Consider the following 22260-nt stretch of genomic DNA (forward strand, 5'->3'; position numbering starts at 1 on the left):
TTTAAGGAGACAATGTGAACCTTTGGACCTTTGAAAAAACAATAAGCAGCACCCATGTGCATGCAACATTGGGTAAGCGGTTGATGTGGCTGCTCAGAGTTCAAATTCCACAGCTCTGAAAGCAGCTTCCATAAGCCTTGTTCAATGCTTCTCTTACTCAATACTCTGGTGACAGGAGACCTCCATGGCTAAGGCATGAGAGTTTCCTTCCTAAGCCTGTTTCCCTTGCAATGAGTCGGAAAGCCTGCACCTCTGCCTTTCCCCAGGAAAGATATTCTCTGAACCCGTATGAATCCAGATGTCTGCACAACTGAACAACTCAGTTCACATCCCTGCATCCTACACAAAGTGGAAACACCTCAGATATTGACTAAACCCCCACCCCAAAAAAGCATTGCCTGCGGGGTGGGGGGTGGGACACACCTTTAATCCCAGCATTCGGGAGCGGAGCCTCTACCACATCCGTTGAATTGTTTAAACCCAAAGATCAGTAAACCAGAGATCTCTACAGGTCGTTATTGTATTGGAATTTCACAGATCTTTGTTACCCTCTTGGCCCAAAGTAAAAGGTCAGCACCACAGCTTCATTTTTGAAGCATTCTTTCCTGAAGGCTCTTGTTAATTTGTTTGCATTTTCCAAAACCCCAAGGCGTTCTGCACCTTTGCCACATGACTTGCAAGAACCCTAACCTAACCTAAGAACCCTAACCCAAGGACTCGCGGTCTCCTGGCACTGGGCTGGGATTTCCGGGCACTGGGCTGGAGTCTTTTGCCAGGGAAGCCCCTGGTCTCCTGGCATTAGGCCGGGGTCTCTCGCCCAGGCAGGGTTCCCACCTTTCTGCTGCTCGGCTCCAGAGACCCAGCCCAGCTAGCTAGGTTTTTGTCGGTGTAGGATTCAGTTGCCCCAGGCTAGTCTGTGACGTGTCGCGGAGGCCTGGGCGGGGCAACCAGGAAGTATTTAGTGATCGCTCGGGCCTCGCTGGTGTGCTGCGTGTGCTGCGGGCTGAACCGTGTGGACTTGCTCTTTGTTCTGCTCTCCGGGCCGTTAGGTAGGTGCTGCACCAGATCAGGCACCCAAGCAGCGGCCGCTCTGCCTGCTCTGGGCTCCGGACTCCAACAACGGGTGGTGGCCAGGCGCAGGCAGTCCCGGGCTGGCTTGGGAAAGCTCTAGCTTTTGTTCTAGAGGTTTACTTTCTGCCTGCATTTCCGTCTGGTCTGTGGTGGAGCAACTTGCGTTTGTCCTACAGAGGCTTTATTTAAAGAGAAACACAGAAGTACTCATGGGGGGGGGGTTGCATAGTGGGAATGATCTCGTTTTCCTAATTACTTAAGAGTCTTACTAGGCAGCGACGTCTGCCCTCGGGCTCGCTGCAGCCCAAGCTAGCCTTGAACTCGTGCTCTTACCCTGCCTCAGCTCAGGGATTACAGCACCGCCATTGGTTGTAAAGGGTTATTTTATTGGCTGCACTATGGATTGGCTACTGCTCGAAGCTTCCTCTTTCAGGGCAATTGTTTCTTGTGGAACTGGGACTTTTGTCAAGAGGCTGAGCCGTGTCTGGACAGGTTCAGCTGCTGGGCAGTTTCGTGGGGGTGTGGGTCACTGAGGGTGCTAAATTTTATAGTCAGCGCCTGTCCTGAGACGTTCCTAAATTCCCTGGAGCGACTCTTTCTTGAGCTCAATCGGCTTAAGGTGTCCACTGCTGGTTTCAGTCTTGTTCATACGGATGGTAGACACTAAAGTATCTGATTGTCCCGAGGCTGTGAGCAGGCAAGTTCTAAGCTGGCCAGGGTCACAAAGTGAGCCGCTGTCTAGAAAAAATAAAAATAATAATCAAGGGCAGGTGTGTGGGGGAAGCAAGCTGTCTTCTGTTTGAATGAATTGTTTGCCTTCCTGTGAGCATTTCTGAAAGCAGGCTGCCCTTCTAAGGTATTTCTAGTGTCCGGGTTAAGAGACAGGAGGCCTGTCAATGACTACTCTTTCCTGTGGAAAGTTCTTAAACTACTCTGGAGCCTCACCTATCGGCAGGCTGTTGGCCCTGCAGAGGGCTCTGAGTTTGAGGGTGGGAAACTGAAACTTTATTTTCGGGACTTGAGCACCTTCCTGGGTTGGGGAAGGACTCGCTTCCCGGTGTTCTGAAATCGGCTTCTTTTCTCTCCAGGTTTCCTTTTTTTCCTCCAGCAGGAACAATGGCATCGGTAGCGATTGATCCACAGCCGGTATGATTTTTAAATACCCATTTCTTGGCCCCTTTTTGTCTTCTGTTTTGAGTCATTACTATCCACTTCTCTCTGATTGCAGAGTGTGGTGACCAGGGTGGCCAATTTGCCCTTGGTGAGCTCTACCTATGACCTGGTGTCCTCCGCTTATGTCAGTACAAAGGACCAGCATCCGTATTTGAGATCCGTGTGTGAGATGGCAGAGAAAGGTGTGAAGACCGTGACCTCCGTGGCTGTGACGAGTGCGCTGCCCATCATCCAGAAGCTGGAGCCACAAAGTGAGTTCACATTTGTTAGTCCATATTGAACCCAAGGGACTAGGTAGTGTGAGTTCTAAGTTAACACCAGGGAACTCTCAGGCCTTGAAACACAATCCTGCCTCTACCTGGAAACTGTCTAGTGACCTTCACTGTCACAAAGACTGCTTTGTAGCATGTTCACTCACATTACTCTAATAGAAACATCCCAGCCAGGCATGGTGGCTCATAGAACCCAGGACCACCAACTCAGAGGTGCCCCCCCACAATGGACTGGGCCCTCCCCCATCAATCACTAATTAAGAAAATGCCTACAGGCTTGGGTACAGCCCTACTTTATGAAGGCATTTTCTCAGTTAGGTTCCCTCCTCTCTGACGACTCTAGCTTGTGTCAAGATGACATAAAAACTAGCCAGGACAGCAATCCTCCCCCCTTTTTTATGTCAGAGTGTGTTGGTGTGTGGAGACACGTGGGGGTGTGAGACTGATGCCAGGAATCACCCTGGATCACTTACTTTTGAGGTAGAGTCAATCAAAGACAATAACTCACTGACATGGCTACTGAGGCTAGCCTGTTTGTTCTCCGGGTCTCCTGGTTCTGCAGAGACTGTAATTACAAAGGGCTTGCAACTCACGCTATGTGGATCTGGGGATCTGAACTGTGGTCTTCAGGCTATTGTGATAAGTGCTTTAACACCAAGCTATCTCCCTAGCCCCGACATTTTATCCACTCATCAGATGATGGACATTGAGGTAGCTTCTCCTGTGGGAAGGTGATGAATGAAGCTCTGTGAACATATTTATGTACACATTTTAGGGTGAATATTTTCAGTTTTGTTAGTATGTGTTTAGGAGTAGAATTGCTGGCTGGGTCTTTAATAATGTTTAGATTTCAGAGGAATTGGGGCTGGAGAGATGATTGAGGGTTAAGAGCACTGACTGTTCTAGACAATCTTGGTGAGATTCTTAGCACCCACATGGCGACTCACAACTATCTATAACTCTAGTTCTTTTTTTTTTTTTTTTTTTTACCTGAGACAGGGTTTCTCTGTGGTTTTGGAGGCTGTCCTGGAACTCACTCTGTAGACCAGGCTGGTCTCACAAAGATCTGCTTGCCTCTGCCTCCTGAGTGCTGGTGTAGCTAGTCTTTCTCTGTTCCATCAGCCAGCTCCCAAACAACACAGAGACTTATTAACTATGAGAGCTCGGTCGATAGCTTAGGCTTGTTTCTAACTAGTCCTTATAACTTAATTAGCACATTCCTATTAATTTACTACCTTCAATTAATAATTAAATTACTTTATTACCGTTACTCTGAACTGCCTATGCTACTTTCCTATTTCCTCCGTGTCTGACTGGCAGCTGCCCTCTTCCTAGCATCCACTCTGCCCAGAAAATCCTGCCTAACTATTGGTCATTCAGCTTTTTATTAAACCAATCAGAGTGATATGACATCACAAAAAGATTATTCCACAACACCTTGGATCCTTTGAGAAGCTATCCCAACAATGCTGATTCTCAAATGGATTTGGTGTGAATACTTGGCCTGCGGTCTTTAAGGGGGAAGCTTAGTCTGCAGTCTGGGCTTTGTTAGGGAGATCCAGGGGGCTATTGTTCCCTGGTGAGATCCCAAAATGTATCGCTGTGTACTGAAATAAATGGGGATCAACCCAGCCTGGAAATGTGAAGTTTGAGAGTTTTCAGTTACTTTATTTCCTGAGTGAGGGTTCAGTGGAAGCTTGCTTACTCTGTCCCTGACATGGAGGGCTTCTTCCTTAGGTGCTTTTCCTGTTCAACCCCTTACTTACCTGTCACTGGAGGGAAGTTGCCAGCAACCTGCCTAATTTCCTCCTGTCAGAGCTAGAGAAACCAGGAAGCAGGTTCTGTGCTTTTAAGAAAAACAAAAACTGCATCCTTGCTGTTTTTGTAATAAGGCTAAATAAAGCCCTAAGGTATTATCGTGTGTGTGTGTGTGTGTGTGTGTGTGTGTGTGTGTGTGTGTGTGTGTGTGTTGTGTGTTCCGTACCTACAGTGACCATTTCCCTGTGTTTCCTATGTTTCCTGCAGTTGCTGTTGCCAATTCCTATGCCTGCAAGGGGCTAGACAAGATCGAGGAGAGACTGCCTATTCTGAACCAGCCAACAACTGAGGTGAGCTTGGGACAGTGTTGAGGCTTGCTGCTTGGCGTGCATTCGTATTCTCTTTAGCCCAGGCTGTGTATGCCACAAACACACAAATAGCTTGCCCTTAAAATTCGAGCTGGGTGTGGTTTTGGAGGAGTCATGGCTGCTGCCTGACTTCCTAAACTGCTGCGGGATTTTAAGTCCAAGATGCAGAGAGGAACTGCCACTTTTGGTTAGAATGCTTTTAGGTCAGTCTTGTAACTTGGTTCCCTCTGTAAACTGCTCTTAAATAACTGATTCCATATGGTGCTGGATGCAGACACAACGGTGAGCTGGTCTGGGCTGGCTTTGTGCAACACTAGTAGGAACCCCATGTGTATGGTACAGCTAGCCAGTGTTGGCAAACAGATTGCCTCACCCATCCTAGAGATGCTGTAGTTCAGATAATACCCCAAATTTTTCTTTCTGGTTAAGAATACAGCATTACACAAATGATAGCCAGGGGGAATCCAGGCTGCGTCTTTCACCATTTAAATAGATGAGCTTAGTGTACAACTTTTAGAATGATTTTATATATGTCTCTGAAATTTTCACCTAAGTTGCTTATGGCAACATAAAGTAAGGATAGGAATTTTTTTCCATTTGGGGGATTTAAATTTTGATGAATGATTGGCTAGTATAGTGGTGCGTTACTTGAGTCACAGGGTTCAAAGTAGAGGCAGGCTGATCTCTGTGAATTCAAGGCCAACCTGGTCTATATAATAAGTTCTTGGCCAGTAGGGCTAGACCCTTTCTCAAAAAAAAAAAAAAGATGGTGGGGTTGATGACTTGCCTATAATATCCAGCATAACAAGAACTGGGGTTATAGCTCATTACTTGTCTAGTGTGTATAAGGCCCCGAGTTTGACCTGCAAAACCACAACAAAAATAGCCAACTCATTGTATTTGAAACTACATAAAAAAATCAGGTTGGGATATTAAACCAAAAGCTTCGTAAACTGGTTTTGTTCCTTGTGACTATGTGCCACTCTCCCCTGTATCTCTTGCCGTGTTCTCTACCCCCTATCATTCTTCCCTTTAACCTAGACAACCCTTAAGTACCAGGACCTAGAGGACCAAGTTCAGCTTGGTCTGTAGTTTCCTTTCTGGAATGGTGTGACTTCTGAATGAGCTATCTAAAGTTATATAATCTCACCAATAGGTAATAATTTTCCGTTTTTGTCTTGGGGGGCGGGGGTTATAGGGTCTCTTAGCCTAGGCTGTCCTTGAACTCCCTTTGTAGGTAGGGATGACATTAAGCTTCTGATCCTCCTGCCTTTGCCTTGCAAGTGCTGGAGCTATAGGCTTGTAGACTACCATGCCCACTTTTTACCAGTGTTTCATGTTTAAATACTAACTGAGCTACATTCCCAGCCTGCCACCCTTCTCCAGTGGCTTTTTTTCTACTTTTGCCTATACGCAAATGTAACATGGTGAACATTTTCTGGATTGTTCTTTTGGGGGATAGGGCAGAAGCTGCTGAGAATTTTGGTTTTGAGTCAAAGTTTCTTTGGGTATCGGAACTCACTTTAGCCTCAGCCTCTAGAGTGCTGGGATTATAAGCATGAGCCATCATACCTAGCATATAAGATAAAAGTTTTGAAAAATATTGAATGTAAGCTAACTTTTTATAGAGTAAAGGGGACATCCGTGCCACAGTGCATGGGTGGAGGTCAGAAGACAGCTTGAGGGAGCTGGTTCTCTCCTTCCGCCATGTGAGTCCCAGGGGTGGAGCTCAGTTTTTTCCGGGCTCAGTAGCACTTCCTTTTGTCTGCTTGGCCATCTTACTAGCCCTAAGATAATTTTTTTCTTTTTTCTTTTTTTGTGTTTAGTTTTTGAGGCAATTTCTCCTCATAGCCTTGACCGTAGACCAGGCTGGCCTCTCAGGATTCTAAGATAAATTATTAATGCACAAAGCCAACCACGGTGGCGCACGCCTTTAATCTCAGGAGACAGAGTCAATTGGATCTGAGCTCCAGGCCAGCAAGGGCAGTATAGTGTGAGACCCTGTCTCAAACAAGAACAACCAAAACTAAAACAACTTGCCTCAAACAAATTGATTGATTTCATGTTTATTTATTTTATTTGCATATCTAACAATCCTTAAGGAGTGGGTGGATGATAGAACAAAGAGACCTGACGGAGACATTTAGCCTCATTGAATCTTAATTCCATGCTTAAGTCTGGGAGTCAAAGGTCGTGTTCAGCCCATCCTTAACTACGCAGCCTTTGTAAAAGCGTAAGTGTGTATTCACACATTTTTCTCATAAACCTGCTTTTCTGTTTTGATTCTTACAGATTGTTGCCAATGCCAAAGGCGCTGTAGCTGGGGCGAAAGATGCAGTAACGACTACTGTGGCGGGGGCCAAGGATTCTGTAGCCAGCACTCTCACCGGGATGGTAGATAAGACCAAAGGAGCAGTTACTGGCAGTGTGGAGAGGACCAAGTCTGTGGTCAACGGCAGCATCAACACAGTGTTGGGGAGTCGGGTGGTGCAGCTTGTGAGCAGTGGAGTAGAAAATGCACTTGCCAAGTCAGAGCTGCTGGTAGACCAGTACCTCCCTCTCACTCAGGAGGAACTAGGTAATGGCGCCTTTATGCTGAAGTTATTTTTGATTCCCTTTTAAAAACTTCATTTATTTAGAGACACGTCTCACTATGTGGCCCTGGCTGGCCTATAATTCTCCATGTAGACCAGGTTGGCCTTGAACTGTGACTGTCTACCTCTGGAGTACAGGGATAAGTGTGCACCACTGTAACCAGCCCAAAGCTACCCTTAACCTTTAATTAATTAATTACTTAATCAAGTTATATTTAATTTTGTGTGTGGTATACATGCAGAAGACAAAGGGCAAGTTGCAGGGGCTTGTTCTGTCTTCAGTCATTGTTGTATTGCTGTTCAAAACACCATGATTGAGGCAACTATTGAAGAAAGTGTTTAATTGGACTGTCATGAGAGTTAGAGGCCATGACGGTGGAGCAACAGCATGGTGTCAGCAGAGAGCTCACACATTTTTGTTTTTGTTTTTTCGAGACATGGTTTCCCTGTGTAGCTTTGGAGGCTGTCCTGGAACTGGCTGGTCTTTGAACTCACAGAGATCCACCTGCCTCTGCCTCTCAAGTCCTGGGATTAAAGGTGTGTGCCGCCGCCGCCGCCGCCACCACCACCACCACCACCACCACCACCACCACCACCACCACCAGCCGGACTCAAGAGCTCATATCTTGATCAGCAGGCTAGAGGTGGAGAAAGCCCGTGTGGGAATAGCACCAGTCTTTTGAAACCCCAAAGCCTGCACTATGACATACCTGCTCTCTCAAGGCCACACCTCTTAATCCTTCCCACACAGTTCCAGCAACTGGTGACCAAGTATTCAACCAAAAAGCCTCTGGCCATTCTCATTCAAACCACCACAGTGTGGGTGCTGGGGACCAAACTCAGGTCACCAGGCTTAGTGGTGAACCCTATTTCTGGCCTTCAATTTTTTTTTCCCCTGTTAATACAGGGTCTCACCTAACCCAAGCTGGCCTTGAACTTACTATGTAGATGAGGATGACTTTGATCCTTCAGTCTGTACCACACTCTTGTCATTTATTTATTTATTTATTTATTTACTGAGATAGGGTCTGGAAGCACCCAAGCCTGCCTCAGACTCACTAGGTAGATGAACTCCTGATCTTTCTGCCTCCGTCTCCTAAGTGCTGGTATTAGAGGTGTCCACATTGCAAGTTCCAGACCAGCCAGGGTTTCGTAGTGAACACATCTCAAAAAAACAAAAGACAAAAGGCAGGGTTATGAAGGCTATGCCAGCACTAGGGGGGCAGAAGCAGGAGCCAGGGTCTGAAGAAATGGCTCAGTAGAAGAACCTGGGTTCAGTTTTCAGGACTCACATGGGCGTTCACAACTGCCTAACTACAGTTCCAGGGGATCTAGCGCCACACACACGTGTGATACACTGATGTACATGGAGGCAAAATGCTCATACACACAGACTAAAAATAAAAAAAAACAAACCTTAAAAAGTTTCGAGCCATTCTTGGTTATATAGCAAGTTTGAGAACAGCTTTAGTGGTTAGTGGTCCTTAGTTAGCATTCCTACTTGTACTATATACCAGGGTCTGTGTAAACACACGTATGTCTGTAGGTAGGTAGGTATGTGTAAATGTATAACAGATACAGTAGTACGTCAGGGTGGAGGTGAACGTTCTCAGGGAATTGAAACGTCTTTGTTGGGATCACAGCTGAGATCCCTTGTTTATTTCCTCTTTTCCTTTTTGTCTTATTTCCAGAGACAGAGGCAAAAAAGGTGGAAGGATTTGATGTGGTTCAGAAGCCCAGTTACTACGTAAGACTGGGGTCCCTGTCCACCAAGCTCCGCTCCCGGGCCTATCAGCAGGCTCTCAGCAGGGTTAAAGATGCCAAACAAAAGAGCCAGGAGACCATTTCTCAACTCCACTCCACTGTCCATCTGGTGAGTGCCCTGACCTTTTAAGGATGGGAGTCGGCATACTTAGGAAATTCAAGAATTTCAGTGTTGTATTATGAATAGCCCAGTGGAAAAGTGGATCGTGCTCAGATGGTTCTAGGGAAGGAAGTAAAACTAGATCTCTCAGGGAGGGAGAGGTAGTGGGTATCTGAGTTTGAGGCTAGCCTGGTCTACATCTCACATTCTGGGACAGCTAGGACTAAGCAAGACTTTGTCTCAGAAAACAAACAAACAAAAAACGCTAAACAAACAAAAAGTCGGGATATTCTAGGAAGCAATAAATGTATATCTTGAGCAGTTTTCCTCTTAGAAATTTGCCTTTCAGATAAGTCTTTCACTTCATAGTTGGAAGAGACACTAACAGTGCACAGCAATGGTAGGGGTGCGTTTGGGCAATATATCACAATGGACTATTGTGCGGCCACTAAAGATCTCCAAAGAATACATGTACAGTGCTGAATGCCAGTTTCTTCTTGGAAGAACACGTGGCTGGTGACACGGAAGAGGAAGGCTGAGTTCTCTTCCTCTTTTTTTTTTTTTTTCTTTGTTTTTGAGACAAAGTCTTGCTGTGTAGTTCAGGCTGGCCCAGAACTTGATACACAGACCAAGCTCGTTTCAGACTTGTAGCAATTCTCTTGCCTCTGCCTCCCGAGGGCTGGGATTTCAGACATGTACCACATGCCTGGTCTTTTTCCGCTGTTTTCCCCATGCCTTTTTCTTCTTCTAATTCTCATTTACCCTTCGTGCAAATATAAACTCTATTACGTTTTACCTGTCCTAAACAGGACACACATTTGGCACCAGCAGTTTAATAGTTGCACACAGGCAATGAAGAGCTAGCTAGCTACTGCTGCTTGGCTTACTGCCAATTGGATAAGCAACTGCCACTATTATCATTAAGCTCTTCCAGCAATCGTGGCATCTATGCTACCTGTGTCCACTGCGGAGCTGCGAGCAGACGGGAAAGGAAGGGAGATGGCCGTGCTCACCTGTTTTGTTTCATCACAGATTGAATTCGCCAGGAAAAACATGCACAGTGCCAACCAGAAAATCCACGACGCTCAGGATAAGCTCTACGACTCGTGGGTGGAGTGGAAGAGAAGCATCGGCTACGATGACACTGATGAGTCGCACTGTGCTGAGGTAAGTTTCCCCACGAATCCTCACAGGATAACAGGTTCAAGGCCTGCCTACGCCTATCCGGGAGTAAATAAATAAAGAGAGGGGCTGGTGAGATGGGTAAGCAGAGAAGGGTGCCATGGGACCCACATGGTAAAAGGAGGTAACCAAGTCCCTCAGGTTCTCCTTTCACCTCTGCATAAGTGCTCACAATAAACGTAGTTTAAATATTACTTTTAGAAGTAAGGAGCGGGCTGAGGTGTAGCTCAGTGGTGCAAGCTCCTGCCTTGGAATGGGTGAGTCAGGTGACTTCTGGAAAAGATCAGGACGCAGCCGAGAACTGACAGTAAGCCAGTGAAAGAGCAGTGCTAACGTCCTAGAGCTAGCTCAATGTAGTCGTGCGAAATGGTTCTTTGTGTCCCCCGTGCCAGTGTGACTCTGAAATCAGTATCAATTGTTCGTTCATGAAGATAACGACAGGGAGTGTATGTTTTGGTGTCTGCTGTCCCCTGTTTGCTGTTCTTCATTTTAAGGTGATATTTGCAGTCACGAGTTCAAATCTCCCACCCAGCTACTTTCCAACTATTAGTAGAGTGAATTACTTAAACTCTAAACATATGTTCCTAGCTGCGAAATATGATTAGTGCTGCTGTATACAGTATCGTTACAAGGGTTATTAAAAAAATCAAATTGGTTGGGGGCTTAGCTCAGTGACAGAGCATTCCTCCCTGGGGAAAAAGAAGCAAACACTCAGCAGTCAAAGCAGCTGCAAGAGTCTTGGATGTCTGCGTGGATATACAGCCAGCATGCTGTGTTTGGGCTAAATCATACGTAGTACCATTGGATCTACGGCTGATTCATGAGTTTGTTTTATTTTTAGCACATCGAGTCACATACTCTGGCTATCGCCCGCAACCTGACCCAGCAGCTCCAGACGACATGCCAGACTCTCCTGTCCAACGTCCAAGGGCTACCACAGAATGTCCAGGACCAGGCCAGCCACTTGGGGGTGATGGCGGGTGATATCTATTCAGTGTTCCGCAATGCTGCCTCCTTTAAGGAAGTGTCTGATGGCGTCCTCACTTCTAGCAAGGGGCAGCTGCAGAAAATGAAGGAATCCCTAGATGATGTGATGGATTACCTTGTTAACAACACGCCTCTCAACTGGCTGGTAGGTCCCTTTTATCCTCAGTCTGCTGAGTCTCAGAGTGCAGAGGTGAACAAGACCAGCCTGGAGGTCCAGCAGCCCCAGCTCAGAACTCACTAAACCTGTCCTTGTCACCAGTGCACGCTGCAGCCACGTGACACCTTTTGCTATTTTGAAATTAACCCAATAGGTGACTTTAGGTTGGAAAAGCAGCTAGTTCGTGCAGAGGTCCTCACTATGGTCATTAGCGGCCGAATTAAGAGCTGTAAAGCGTTAGCACCTGAGTTCCTTTTCCCTGGCTGGCAAATGGGAATGTATTAGGCACATGAGACCTAGCCAGGTGTACTTACACAGTCTTGTCTGTGGCCTTTGTGCTATCGGCTGTAAATGTCTGTCTACTGAATAAAGATTCATTCGTGTGGCTTCTGCTCTGACCTGACCTCTGCTCCTGTGTATTCTGAGCAGGCTTCATCTTTGTTCATCTCAAGGCACATGCTTGTGCAACTTGAATTAGTTTTTTTTTTTAATTCCCTATGAAGAAATGCCGCCTTTGGACTCAATAAAATTCATAGCAGGATGGAGCACTTTTATGTCATGTGGGCTTTGTGTGTTGCTTCCCTTGACCTGCCTGATCTGCATGACATTGTTAAGCACATACGTGAATTCCAGTTGGCCTGTTGGGGAGTTCAGCAGGGCCATAGCATTGGGAGACAAAAATCTGATCCGAGGATTTCAAACAAATCCAAAGCTAATATGAGGCTGGACGCATTGTTACTGCTGCTCAGAAGGGTGATGGGGGAGGACCACTTGAAACCAGGGATTAGAGAGCAGCCTGGGCAGCAGGGAAGCCCCCCATAGAAGTAATAAAGGGTCAGTAAAAGGGCTCAGTGGGTAAAGGTGCCAGCTGCCGAGTCTAATGATGTGGGTTCAAGGGAGAGAACTGACTCTGAACGTTGTTCTCTGAGTTCCTTATGCACAAGAATGCACACACGCACCACACACAGACACAGACACACACACACCACACAGACACACACACACAGGCCAGGGGATGGTGGTGCATGTCTTTTCCCAGCATTCAGAAGGCAGAGGCAGGTGAATCTCTAAGTTTGAAGGTAACCTGGTCTACATAGCAAATTCTAGGACAGCCAGAGCTACAAAGAGAAACCCTGTGTCCAAAACAAAAACACAAAAAAGGTGTGGAGTATCTTTTTTTTTTTTAAATAAATTGCAAAAAGTTGGAGGGGACTAGAGAGATGGCTCAAGGGTAAGAGCACTAGTTGGGTTTAATTCCCAGCACATACATGTTAGTTCAGAGCTGTAGGTCCAGTCCCAAGGGGATCCAACACACATGTAGGCAGAACACCCATTCACATAAAATAAATAAGGAAAAAGAAGAAGAAAGAAAGGCATGATACTATCTAAAAAAGCCAGAAACAGTCTATGGGCACACTTCTCTGTACACACTTTCGAACCCGGAAAAATAAAAACTCAAAACAAAAAAGCAGGGTATGGTGCCATGGTGGCCTCTAGTCTTAGTGTGTAGGAGAGAGACAAGAGACTCGAAGCTCAAGAATAGTCCCAGTGTGACAATGAGGTGATGTGGCCCAGAACTCCAGAGGCAGAGGCAGTACCATCTCCTAGTTTGGAGACCTGGGCTATACGAGGCCCTGTTTCAGAAAACATAAAGGAAAAAATTGCTTGTGTGTTATTAGAATTTTTTTTGAGACAGGGTTTCTCTATATTGTTTTGGAGGCTGTCCTGGAACTTGCCCTGTAGACCAGGCTGGCCTCGAACTCACAAGACCCCCTGCCTCTGCCTCCTGAGTGCTGGGATTAAAGGCGTGCACCACCACTGCCCAGCTTATCTGAGAGTTTTTATTTATTTATTTTTTATTTATTATGTATACAGTGTTCTGCCTGCATGTATCCCTGCAGGCCAGAATAGGGCACCAGATCTCATTTCAGGTGCTGGGAATTGAACTCAGGACTTCTGGAAGAGCAGCGAGTGCTCTTAACCTCTGAGCCATCTCTCCAGACCCCTGAGAGGTTTTTTAAAAAACACTTTCTTTAGATTTATTGTGTGTGTTTGAGTGTTTTGCCTCTTTGTATGTATGTGCACTGTGTGCATGTATGACACTTGTCAGAAGAGGACATTGGGTCCCATGGAACTGGAGTTACAATTATGAGCCAACATGTGGGTGCCCAGGAGTCAAATCCCTGGTCCTGTGCAAGAGAAAAAGCCAGAGCTCTCTACAGCTGGGCCTTCTCTCCAATCACCCTGCCCCGAAGGGATTTTTAAGCCAGTAAAAAAAGGTCTGGCTACAGGGAGCTGCTTTGCTGAAAAGGAATAAAGAAGGATATGAAGCAATTTTAGTGGTTTGCATCACTTTCCCCAAAAGAGGTTTTTTTTTTTTTTTTTTTTTGCCAAGAGCCCAGTTAAAAAGTAAGTTATAAGAGACTCATTGTCCACTTGCTTGGATAACTGGCTGGGCTATTCCTGTGAGAAAACAATTTCAGTCCTTGGTGAGGTGCCCATAGAAAGCCATGTGAGGATAATTAGGAGTAAGAATTCTAAGCAATCTGTCTATGGTAGCCAAGCTTCTAGTCCCTTTAAGGGTGACCTGTTGTTTAGAACTGCTCATGAGTCTCCTTGTAACAGAGCTGCAGTCTCATAAGACTTTCAAAACTGTAAGTACAAGGCTGAGGATGTAGTTCAGCTGGTAGAATGCTTTCCTGGCATGCACCAAACCCTGGCCGGGTTCAATCTGTAACACTCAAAAACGAGGTGTGCTCACTCCTGTAATCCTAGCATTTTGGAGTGCCAGCAGGAAAAGCTGAAGTTCAAGCTCATCCGTGCCTACAAAGAAAGTTCAGGGACAGCCTAAACTACATGTTATCTAAAAAAAAAAAAAAACCAAAACCCAAAAACCAAAAAACATTTTCAAGGCAGCCAACTTCAGGGCTGAAGAGATGCCTTACTGGTTAAGAGCACTGGTTACTCTTGCAGAGGACCTGATTTCCATTCCTAGTAGCCACATGAAGGCTTACAGCAGCTGGTAACTTAGTTCCAGGGGATCTGATGGCCTCTTCTAATCACCGTGGACATTATATGCACATGGTACACATATATACCATCAAACAAAATACCCCTGTGTATAAGGTAGTATCTTAAAAATAGAATGTTCAAAAAAAAAAAGAAAGAAAGAAAGAAGGAAAGCAAATTCTAGAGCCACACAGCTGCCGGTTATGCTAAGAAGCAAGCAGGGCTGCCCTTCACTAGAATGAATTCTAAGAAGGCAGTCTCTGTCCTGGTTCATGACTTCCCATGAAAATAAGACAGAGCGTGTAACTTTACCTGTGTCCTTGATGGGGTGCTGGGACTTGCTGGCTTCCTGGCCGCTGCCTTTGTTTGGCAGTTACAGACCTTTCGGCTTCAGGAAAGGTAGATTACTCATAGGTCTTTGCTTCTTAATTTTTTTCCTTAGTTCAAATTAGTCATAATCTTTCCATTCTGTGCCTCAGAAGTATGTGGATAGTTTATTTCAATTGATAAGAACAATTGTATTTATGGGTATAAAATCCTTTTTACATTTATTTGATTTAGTGTGGGTGTATGGGTGCCACAATGGACATAGAAATTACAGGACAATTTGTGGGTTCTTACCCACACCTACTGTGTGGGTTCCCCATCAAAGTCAGTTCATCAGACTTGGCAGCAAGTACTTTTACCTTCTGAGTTATCTCACTGACCACGTGGTTTTTGTTTTTTGTTGTTGTTTTTGTCTTTTTTTTTTTTCTGAGTGGGGTCTTATTGTGCCACCCAAGCTGGTCTAACTTCTGGACTCAAGCAATGTTCCCCATCAGCCTTCAGAGTACAGGAACTGTCAGTGTGTGGTATACACATGGCTTGGAGAATTCATATGTAATAACTCCATGCATGCTTTTTCTTTTTGAAACTGATCTTGCTACACAGCTCTGGCTTCCTTCAATCTCCTGGGGACTGAGAATATAGGCATGTGTCCTAATGCTTAATTCTGAATGTATACTCTTGTGTTTCTCCATGACAAGAGTTTCAGTGCTAATTAAATTGATTATGAAAAGGAGACAGTTCTGAGATTCATTCTTCTTGAGCAACAGAATGCAGACTAGAGCTGGAGGTGGTGGCCACACGCCTTTAGCCCCAGCACCCTGGAGGCAGAGGCAGGCATATTTCTGAGTTCAAGGCCAGAAAGGTCTAAGGTGTTCCAGAACAGCCAGAACCACAGAGAAACCTTTGTCTCAAAAACAAAGCAGCAAAGCCAGACCATAATTCAGACGACTTATAGAAGGAGCTCTGCTGCTTGTCACAACCTGTGAACACTCGTTGTGGTTTTGTCTGCCTGTGTCTTTCTGTAGAGAATTTGTGCAAGCATGCAAGCTTCAATTGGCTTATCAGTATTTGGTGTCTTCAAATCTTATAGCTTCATCGTGGCATAAACTGACAGAAACTTTAGTTTTAACAGATATCCTAACAGGGTGTCTTACTAGGTCAGGACAGAGAGTCATAGCTGCATGAGCTTTGGTGGGCTAACCTGTGCAAACATCTCAAGAGAATATGGAGTGCTGGCTGTTAGCCTCTTTAGCTTTCTCATCTTTTACAGATCTGTGGTGCTTCTAAGGATAAACGTTAAATATTGAGGATAGGGGTGCCTTTAAAAATCTTTTATTTCAGCTGGGTATGGTAGTGCAAGCCTTTAGTCCCAGCACTTGGGAGGCAGAGGCAGGTAGATCTCTGAGTTCAATGTCAGTCTGGTCTACAGAGTGAGTACCAGGATAGCCAGGGCCACACACAGAGATCCTGTCTTAAAAAAAAAAAATTCCAGAGACAAGAGTCTTATTATGTTTCCCAGACTAAACTCAAGCTCTTGGACTCCAGCAGACTTTCGCCTCAGCTTCCCCCAAGAGCTCAGACTGTAGTGGACAGAAACCGCTACACCCATCTGCAGGTTCTTCACGAGCTTGGACTAGAGGTGTGAGCACAGCATCCATGGCACAATGACATGTAGTATGTCTAACTGGCCAGCTCAGGTAAGTACATAATACCAGAACATGATTAAGGAAAACACACCTCCTTTGGTAAGATATGTAAGGTGCCAAGGAGCTAGTGAAGTAAAAGAGAATCTAAAATCTGAATTATGCTTGATGCCCCTTTTAGAGTATTAAGAAGAGGAAGGAGAACAGATCTTTAATGTGCAGCCTAATTGGCGCCTGGAAGAGCAGATGTGGAGGAGGGAAATGCTCTCTCACCAGCTGGACTTTCTTGGCTGCCTCGGGACAGGGCCAGTTAGATCTCAGATCTGATCCAGTTCCAGGATATTCCAGGCCTCTATGCTGAGGCCTTTATCTGTGATGGTCTTTTGATGTGTCTTTGACCCAGTAAGCTTATGTGTTTACTGCTTTTGTCTCAAGGAAACCTCCAGGCTATCGGTATACACTTTCCACAGAGGTTTTCTGTGATACAGGATATTCTGTCACATTTTAAAATGCCTTCATGGTAAAGATGTTTCTTACTCCTCTTGCCCCTTCTGAGATTCTGATACCATCCTCATGCCCTGTGTGTAGAAGTTAACGCCTTTAATCCCAGCACTTGGGAGGCAGAGGCAGGCGGATCTCTGTAAGTTCGAGACCAGCCTGGACTACCAAGCGAGTTCCAGGACAGCCTCCAAAGCCACAGAGAAACCCTGTCTCGAAAAAAAAAAAAAAAGTTACTAACTTAACTCTTTCTGAGATAGCCTCAGATTCATGGCAGACCTCCAGCCCTAGACTACTGAGTAATAGGATTATATGGGCCTTGCAAACCATTTTGGCAAGTTGAGGAAGCCTTGTAATTTAAATTCACCATCCACCTGGGGCAGAGCTGTGAGGCAGGAGTAGGGTTCAGGAGGAAAAGACCAAGTTGGAATCTCACCCTCACTTAGTGAAAATGGCAGGAGGCCTGCCCATCTGCCCGCTGCTGAATTTGATAGGTAGGAATGATGATTGGCACAACACATACTCAGAAAGATGTCAGCTAGTTGACCACTTCAAGTGGCAGGAAATCAGGGTGAAGCAAGATGTTTATGTTTCAGAGTGGGGCAGACAGTTAAGTGAAGTTCTTTCCTTTCTTTTTTCATGACAAGGTTTTGCTAGGTAGCCAGTCTGGCTTTGAACTCAGTGTGTACCAAACTCAGTCTCCACGTTCCTCAGTCTCAGTGTCAGGACTACAGAATGTGTCATCATGCCCACCGGAGAGTCCTCTCTCACACTGTCTTCAACAGGGGGCTACAAAGAAGCGGTGTATCTCACACAACAGCCCAGTCTTCATAGAAAGTGGACCCCCTAGACCTTTAGCCTGGTACTCGTTTCGTGAAAGTTCTGTTGGGGTGAGCCAGATGCAAGATTATAACTGCCTGCATTCTGGGCTGATTCTGAAGAGACCTGCTCTGTAAACTTGCCAGGTGGAAAGAATTTGAATATAGAAGTAGCATATATATGGGGTGTGTGCGGCTTCCTGAGAGTGTAAGATATGGACTCTGCCATTGCACTGCTCTGCAGAGCGCCCCACTTAGGGCACGTGAGTGGGGGCAGTTAGGTGTGCGTCAGCCCACTCAGCTGTTGCTAATTGTTCGGTAAAGGTAAAACAAGTCAGGCAGAACTAAGGGCTCCTGCAAGCACACCCTCAAGCTCATACACCGCCCATTAAAGATTGAGGAGAGGTTTCCTCAAATATTATTATCATTATTATTGCATTATATATCTAAACTACAGGCCAGCAAGATGACTCAGCTGGTAAAGACACTTGCTACCAAACCTGAAGATACAAAGTCAGTACCTTAACCCACACTGTGGAAGGAGGGACCTGACTCCTACAAGCTGTTCTCTGACCTCCACCCACTCTCTGTGTCGTGCACATACACATACAAGTGCAAATTAAAAAAAAAATCTAAAATACTGTTATGTAACAAACTCAAATTTTATGTATCTTTGCTTCATTATTTAAAATCTACTTCCAAAGCGATTCCTGGACCTATGTCATAACTATTAGCACTATGCACACACATTAAATCCCTATAGTTAGCATTTCCATTTCCGTAGTTGCATCATCTGTCCAGGAAAAGCACCATGGTCTCACTATGTTTAGTGCCATCTTCTGGAAATTTGTGGTAACAAATATGTGCAGCTGTGCTGTGCATTGTCTGAATGGTGCCCCCTAGGGGTTGCATGGTGAACCGCCTGCAAAAAATATCCATCTCTGGCTACATCATTAATGTCACAGTGTGCATGTCATACTGACTCCACCTTCCATCACTGATAGGCATTTTCAGAAAAACACTTCTTACAGTTCTGCATTGACAGTGCATAAATGCTTGTCCATGACCATGAAACAAGTATCTTTTTTTTTTTTTTTTTTTTTTTTTTTTTGCTTTGAGTTTTTGAGACAGGATTTCTCTATTGTTTTGGAGGCTGTCCTGGAACTCGCTCTGTATACCAGGCTGGCCTCTGCCTCCTGATTAAAGGCATGCGTCACCAACGCCCAGCCTATTTTCTTTTTTTAATTTATTTTTATTTCATGTGCATTTTTTTTTTTTTTTTGCCTGCGAGGATGTTATGTGCTCTAGAACTGGAGTAACAGACAGTTGTGAGCTGCCGTGTGGGTGCTGGTCCTCAGGAGGGGCAGCCAGTGCTCTTGACCATTGAGACATCTCCCACTCCCTTGTATTTATTTTCTAATTCTGGGAAATGGTTTGTGACACAGTTCCCAGAGCCCTGCAAAGGTGGCAGGTACGATCACTAACTTAGAACTTAAACCCACCACACATGATAGACGACGGCCACTCTCAGCTGTCCCTTCCCTCCCTGTTTCCTTCAGAGCACACAGCCTCACAGTAGGGTTGGAGACAGTTGATGTGGCTATACGGAAGGTGGATTGTTCATATGGCACTCTTAACTCTTAAAGCATCCTAAAGCCTTAAGTGTGTGCTGGGGTGGGGGGTGCTGGAGGAGGTGTTGGGGGAGATGTTGGTGTTGGTGGAGGAAGATGTGTTGTTGGCTTTAGGGACTGGAACTCTGCAAGAGAAGTATCCAGTGTTCCACAAAGAATTGGCAATGTATTGGTATATAGGTAACTGCTGTTTGTTAATCCCCTTTCACAAGTGAGCTCATATTAGCTTTATTCTTCACCTCCTAAGTTGGATACTTCAGATACAGGTAGAAAGGAACTAAGTAACAGAGTGGGTACTTGCTCCAATGTCTTACTGTTGTCAGCATGCGTATTTTCCCCATGTAGCATTCTAACCCTCTGACAGGAGAAAACCATAGCTGGCTTTCATGTTTGGCATCTAGAAAAATCCCTGTTTCTATCTTTTTGTTTTGTTTTCCAAGACAGGGACTGTGTATCCCTGGCTGTCCTGGAACTCACTCTGTAGACTAGGCTGGCCTCAAACTCAGAGATCTGCCTGCCTCTGCCTCCCAAGTGCTGGGATTTACAGGCGTGTGCCACCACTGCCAGGCTTGGTTATATGTTTTGTGTTGTAGCTTCATGTTCAGTTTTATACTCAATAAAAATAAATACAGTGAGCCAGGCACAGTGAGTGACTCATTCCTGGAATCCCAGGCATGGAGGATCTCCTACAAATCTGAGGCTATTCTGGGCTATGGAGTCACACGCACACAAAAAAAATACATACACACAAATATTTTGTTATTAAATATTTAATAAGATAGCAAAATAGAACAGAATCAGTATTAAAAGCAAAAAGTTCAGTGGATGTTAAAATATATATCCAATAACAATAGCTCTGAGAGAAAGCTAAATGAGTGTCTCTTTTAACCTAAAAAGGCTAACATAATAGTTAGCTTTCCTGGTTGATGCTCCAAACCAATTTCTGTAACACTGCTGGCCTCTGTGAACCTCAGGTTGATAGAACCTTTGCAAAGTGAGCATTCCTGAAGAGCTAGAATGCAAGTTACTCCTTCAATGAAAACCTTAAGGGATAAACGAGTGAACGTTGTACCTCAGATGCACAGTTCTCTCAGCTCCCAAGTTCTTAGGGAAAAGTACAATGAAGACCACAAAAGAGATAAGGGGTCTGTTGAACAGATGAAGGCTTTCCTTGTCCCTTTGCCCCACATTTTTTCCATATTGTTATGGAATACAATATACCACACCTCAAATTTACCATTCTGGGGATGGGGAGATGGCTCAGTTGGTAAAGTGACCGGGTCACAAGCATGAGGACCTGAGTTTGATCACCAGCATCCATATTTAAACCAGGAGCTGTGGTGTGGTCTGAAACCCCTGTGTTGGTGGGGGTGGACAGGATTACGAAATAGGCAGATCCTGGAGTCCACTGGCCAGCCAGCCTGCCAAGTCAATGAGATGAGATTGAACTTCAGTGAGAGACTCTGACTCAAAAAATAAGTTGAAGAATGACTGAGGAAGACATGTAACATCAGCCTTTGGTCTCAAGGGCGGGCACATGCACATCCACACCCACAGGCCATACATAAACATTTTTATTTTGATCATTCGGAGGCAGGGTTTGTCTATGCATCTCTATCTGGCCTGATACTGTGCAGTTCAAGCTCGCCTGCTTTTTGTTTTTTACAGCCCCATGTCTGCCCGCTTGCTGCCACGCTCTCCGCCACGATGATAACGGTACATGAATCTCTGAAACTATAAGGGGCACCCCCCCAATTAAATGTTTTCTTTAAAGAGTTGCTGTGGCACACACCGTTAATCCCAGCACTCCAGCATCTCAGGTAGAGTTAAGAGCTAGTGGCTAGCTGCTTTGCTTATCTGAACATCAGCTTGAACCCCAGTGTCTATCTCTGGGTTTTTATTTTTCACATTACATAATTGGTGTTCAATGTGGGAAGAATTCATGAAAAAAAAAAACACTTTAAAGTCACCAGTTTAGAGGATCGGATAGAGGGTTGGTGGGGGGCATGGGAGGAGGGGAGGGAGAGGGAACTGGGATTGACATGTAAAAGAAGCTTGTTTCTAATTTAAATTTTTTTTAAAAAGGAAAAAAAAAGTCACCAGCTTAGGCTGAGCTGCAGGTGGGACTCTGCCTGGTGGACTAGGTTTTCTTTGAGCGAGTGTGGGATTTTTTTTTTTTTTTTATTGTAGCTTTTCTAAATAGTCTTCAACTCCCTCAGGTACCTGTTCCAGGACAGGCTCCAAAGCCACATGGAGAAACCCTGTCTTGAAAAACAAAACAAAAACCAACCAACCAAACAAAAGAGTTGCCACAGCAATGAAACCCTAACTAAGGTTCTTCTTTTACAGATGCTTGACTTCACTGCTGTTGACCTGACATCTGAGACCGATGAAATCCCTGATATTATACCTTTGGAAGAGGAGGACTGAGCCAACAATCACGCACTCGTAGCCTTGCTCTCTTAGGGCAAAATGCAACATAAAGAAAGACTCTTTGTTGAAAATGTATTACGTATCAGTTTTTTATATTTGCACCTGTGTTTATTCCTGTGGCTTTGGGGAATGTTAATCCACTTTTTTTTTGGCTTTTTGATCTTAATTGTGAACAAGGTGAACTTTTATAAGAGATCTTGTGCAGCATGTATTGTTTTATATAATCCCTTAATGTTTAATTGCTGAAATGCCTACAGTAAAATTGGGCTGTAGGCAATTAGGGCTGTAGGCTGATAGCTTGGTGGGTAAATGTCTCAGTGGGTCAGCCAGTCACGGTCTTTTTTTTTTTTTTTTTTTTTGGTTTTTCGAGACAGGGTTTCTCTGTATTGTTTTGGAGGCTGTCCTGGAACTCACTCTGTAGACCAGGCTGGCCTCGAACTCACAGAGATCCACCTGCCTCTGCCTCCCGAGTGCT

At 45.1% G+C, this 22260-nt stretch overlaps 1 protein-coding gene across 7 annotated transcripts; it reads left to right on the forward strand.

Moving 5' to 3' along the window:
• Positions 1-909: 909 nt before the first annotated feature.
• Positions 910-21976, forward strand: Plin2 (perilipin 2). 7 transcript variants are annotated; one of them, XR_005881372.1, is made up of 11 exons: positions 1746-1768; positions 2160-2217; positions 2300-2495; positions 4542-4624; positions 6935-7220; positions 8928-9109; positions 10133-10267; positions 11124-11414; positions 16282-16459; positions 21021-21068; positions 21702-21860. XR_005881372.1 is itself a non-coding variant. In XM_040757198.1 (10 exons), exons 2-10 carry the CDS (start codon positions 2188-2190, stop codon positions 21780-21782), a joined length of 1332 nt encoding a protein of 443 aa, XP_040613132.1. In that variant the 5' UTR covers positions 910-1049; positions 2160-2187; the 3' UTR covers positions 21783-21976. The 7 variants fall into 7 exon arrangements, 5 of the variants coding, with proteins under 5 accessions (XP_040613132.1, XP_040613133.1, XP_040613128.1 ...); XM_040757198.1 differs by lacking the exons at positions 1746-1768; positions 16282-16459 and adding an exon at positions 910-1049 and having other exon boundaries at positions 21702-21976; XR_005881373.1 differs by lacking the exon at positions 21021-21068 and having other exon boundaries at positions 21702-21976.
• The last annotated feature ends 284 nt before the right edge of the window (positions 21977-22260 follow it).

This window comes from Mesocricetus auratus, unplaced genomic scaffold (genome assembly GCF_017639785.1).
Source record: "Mesocricetus auratus isolate SY011 unplaced genomic scaffold, BCM_Maur_2.0 Super-Scaffold_100014, whole genome shotgun sequence".
Classification (NCBI taxonomy): domain Eukaryota; kingdom Metazoa; phylum Chordata; class Mammalia; order Rodentia; family Cricetidae; genus Mesocricetus; species Mesocricetus auratus.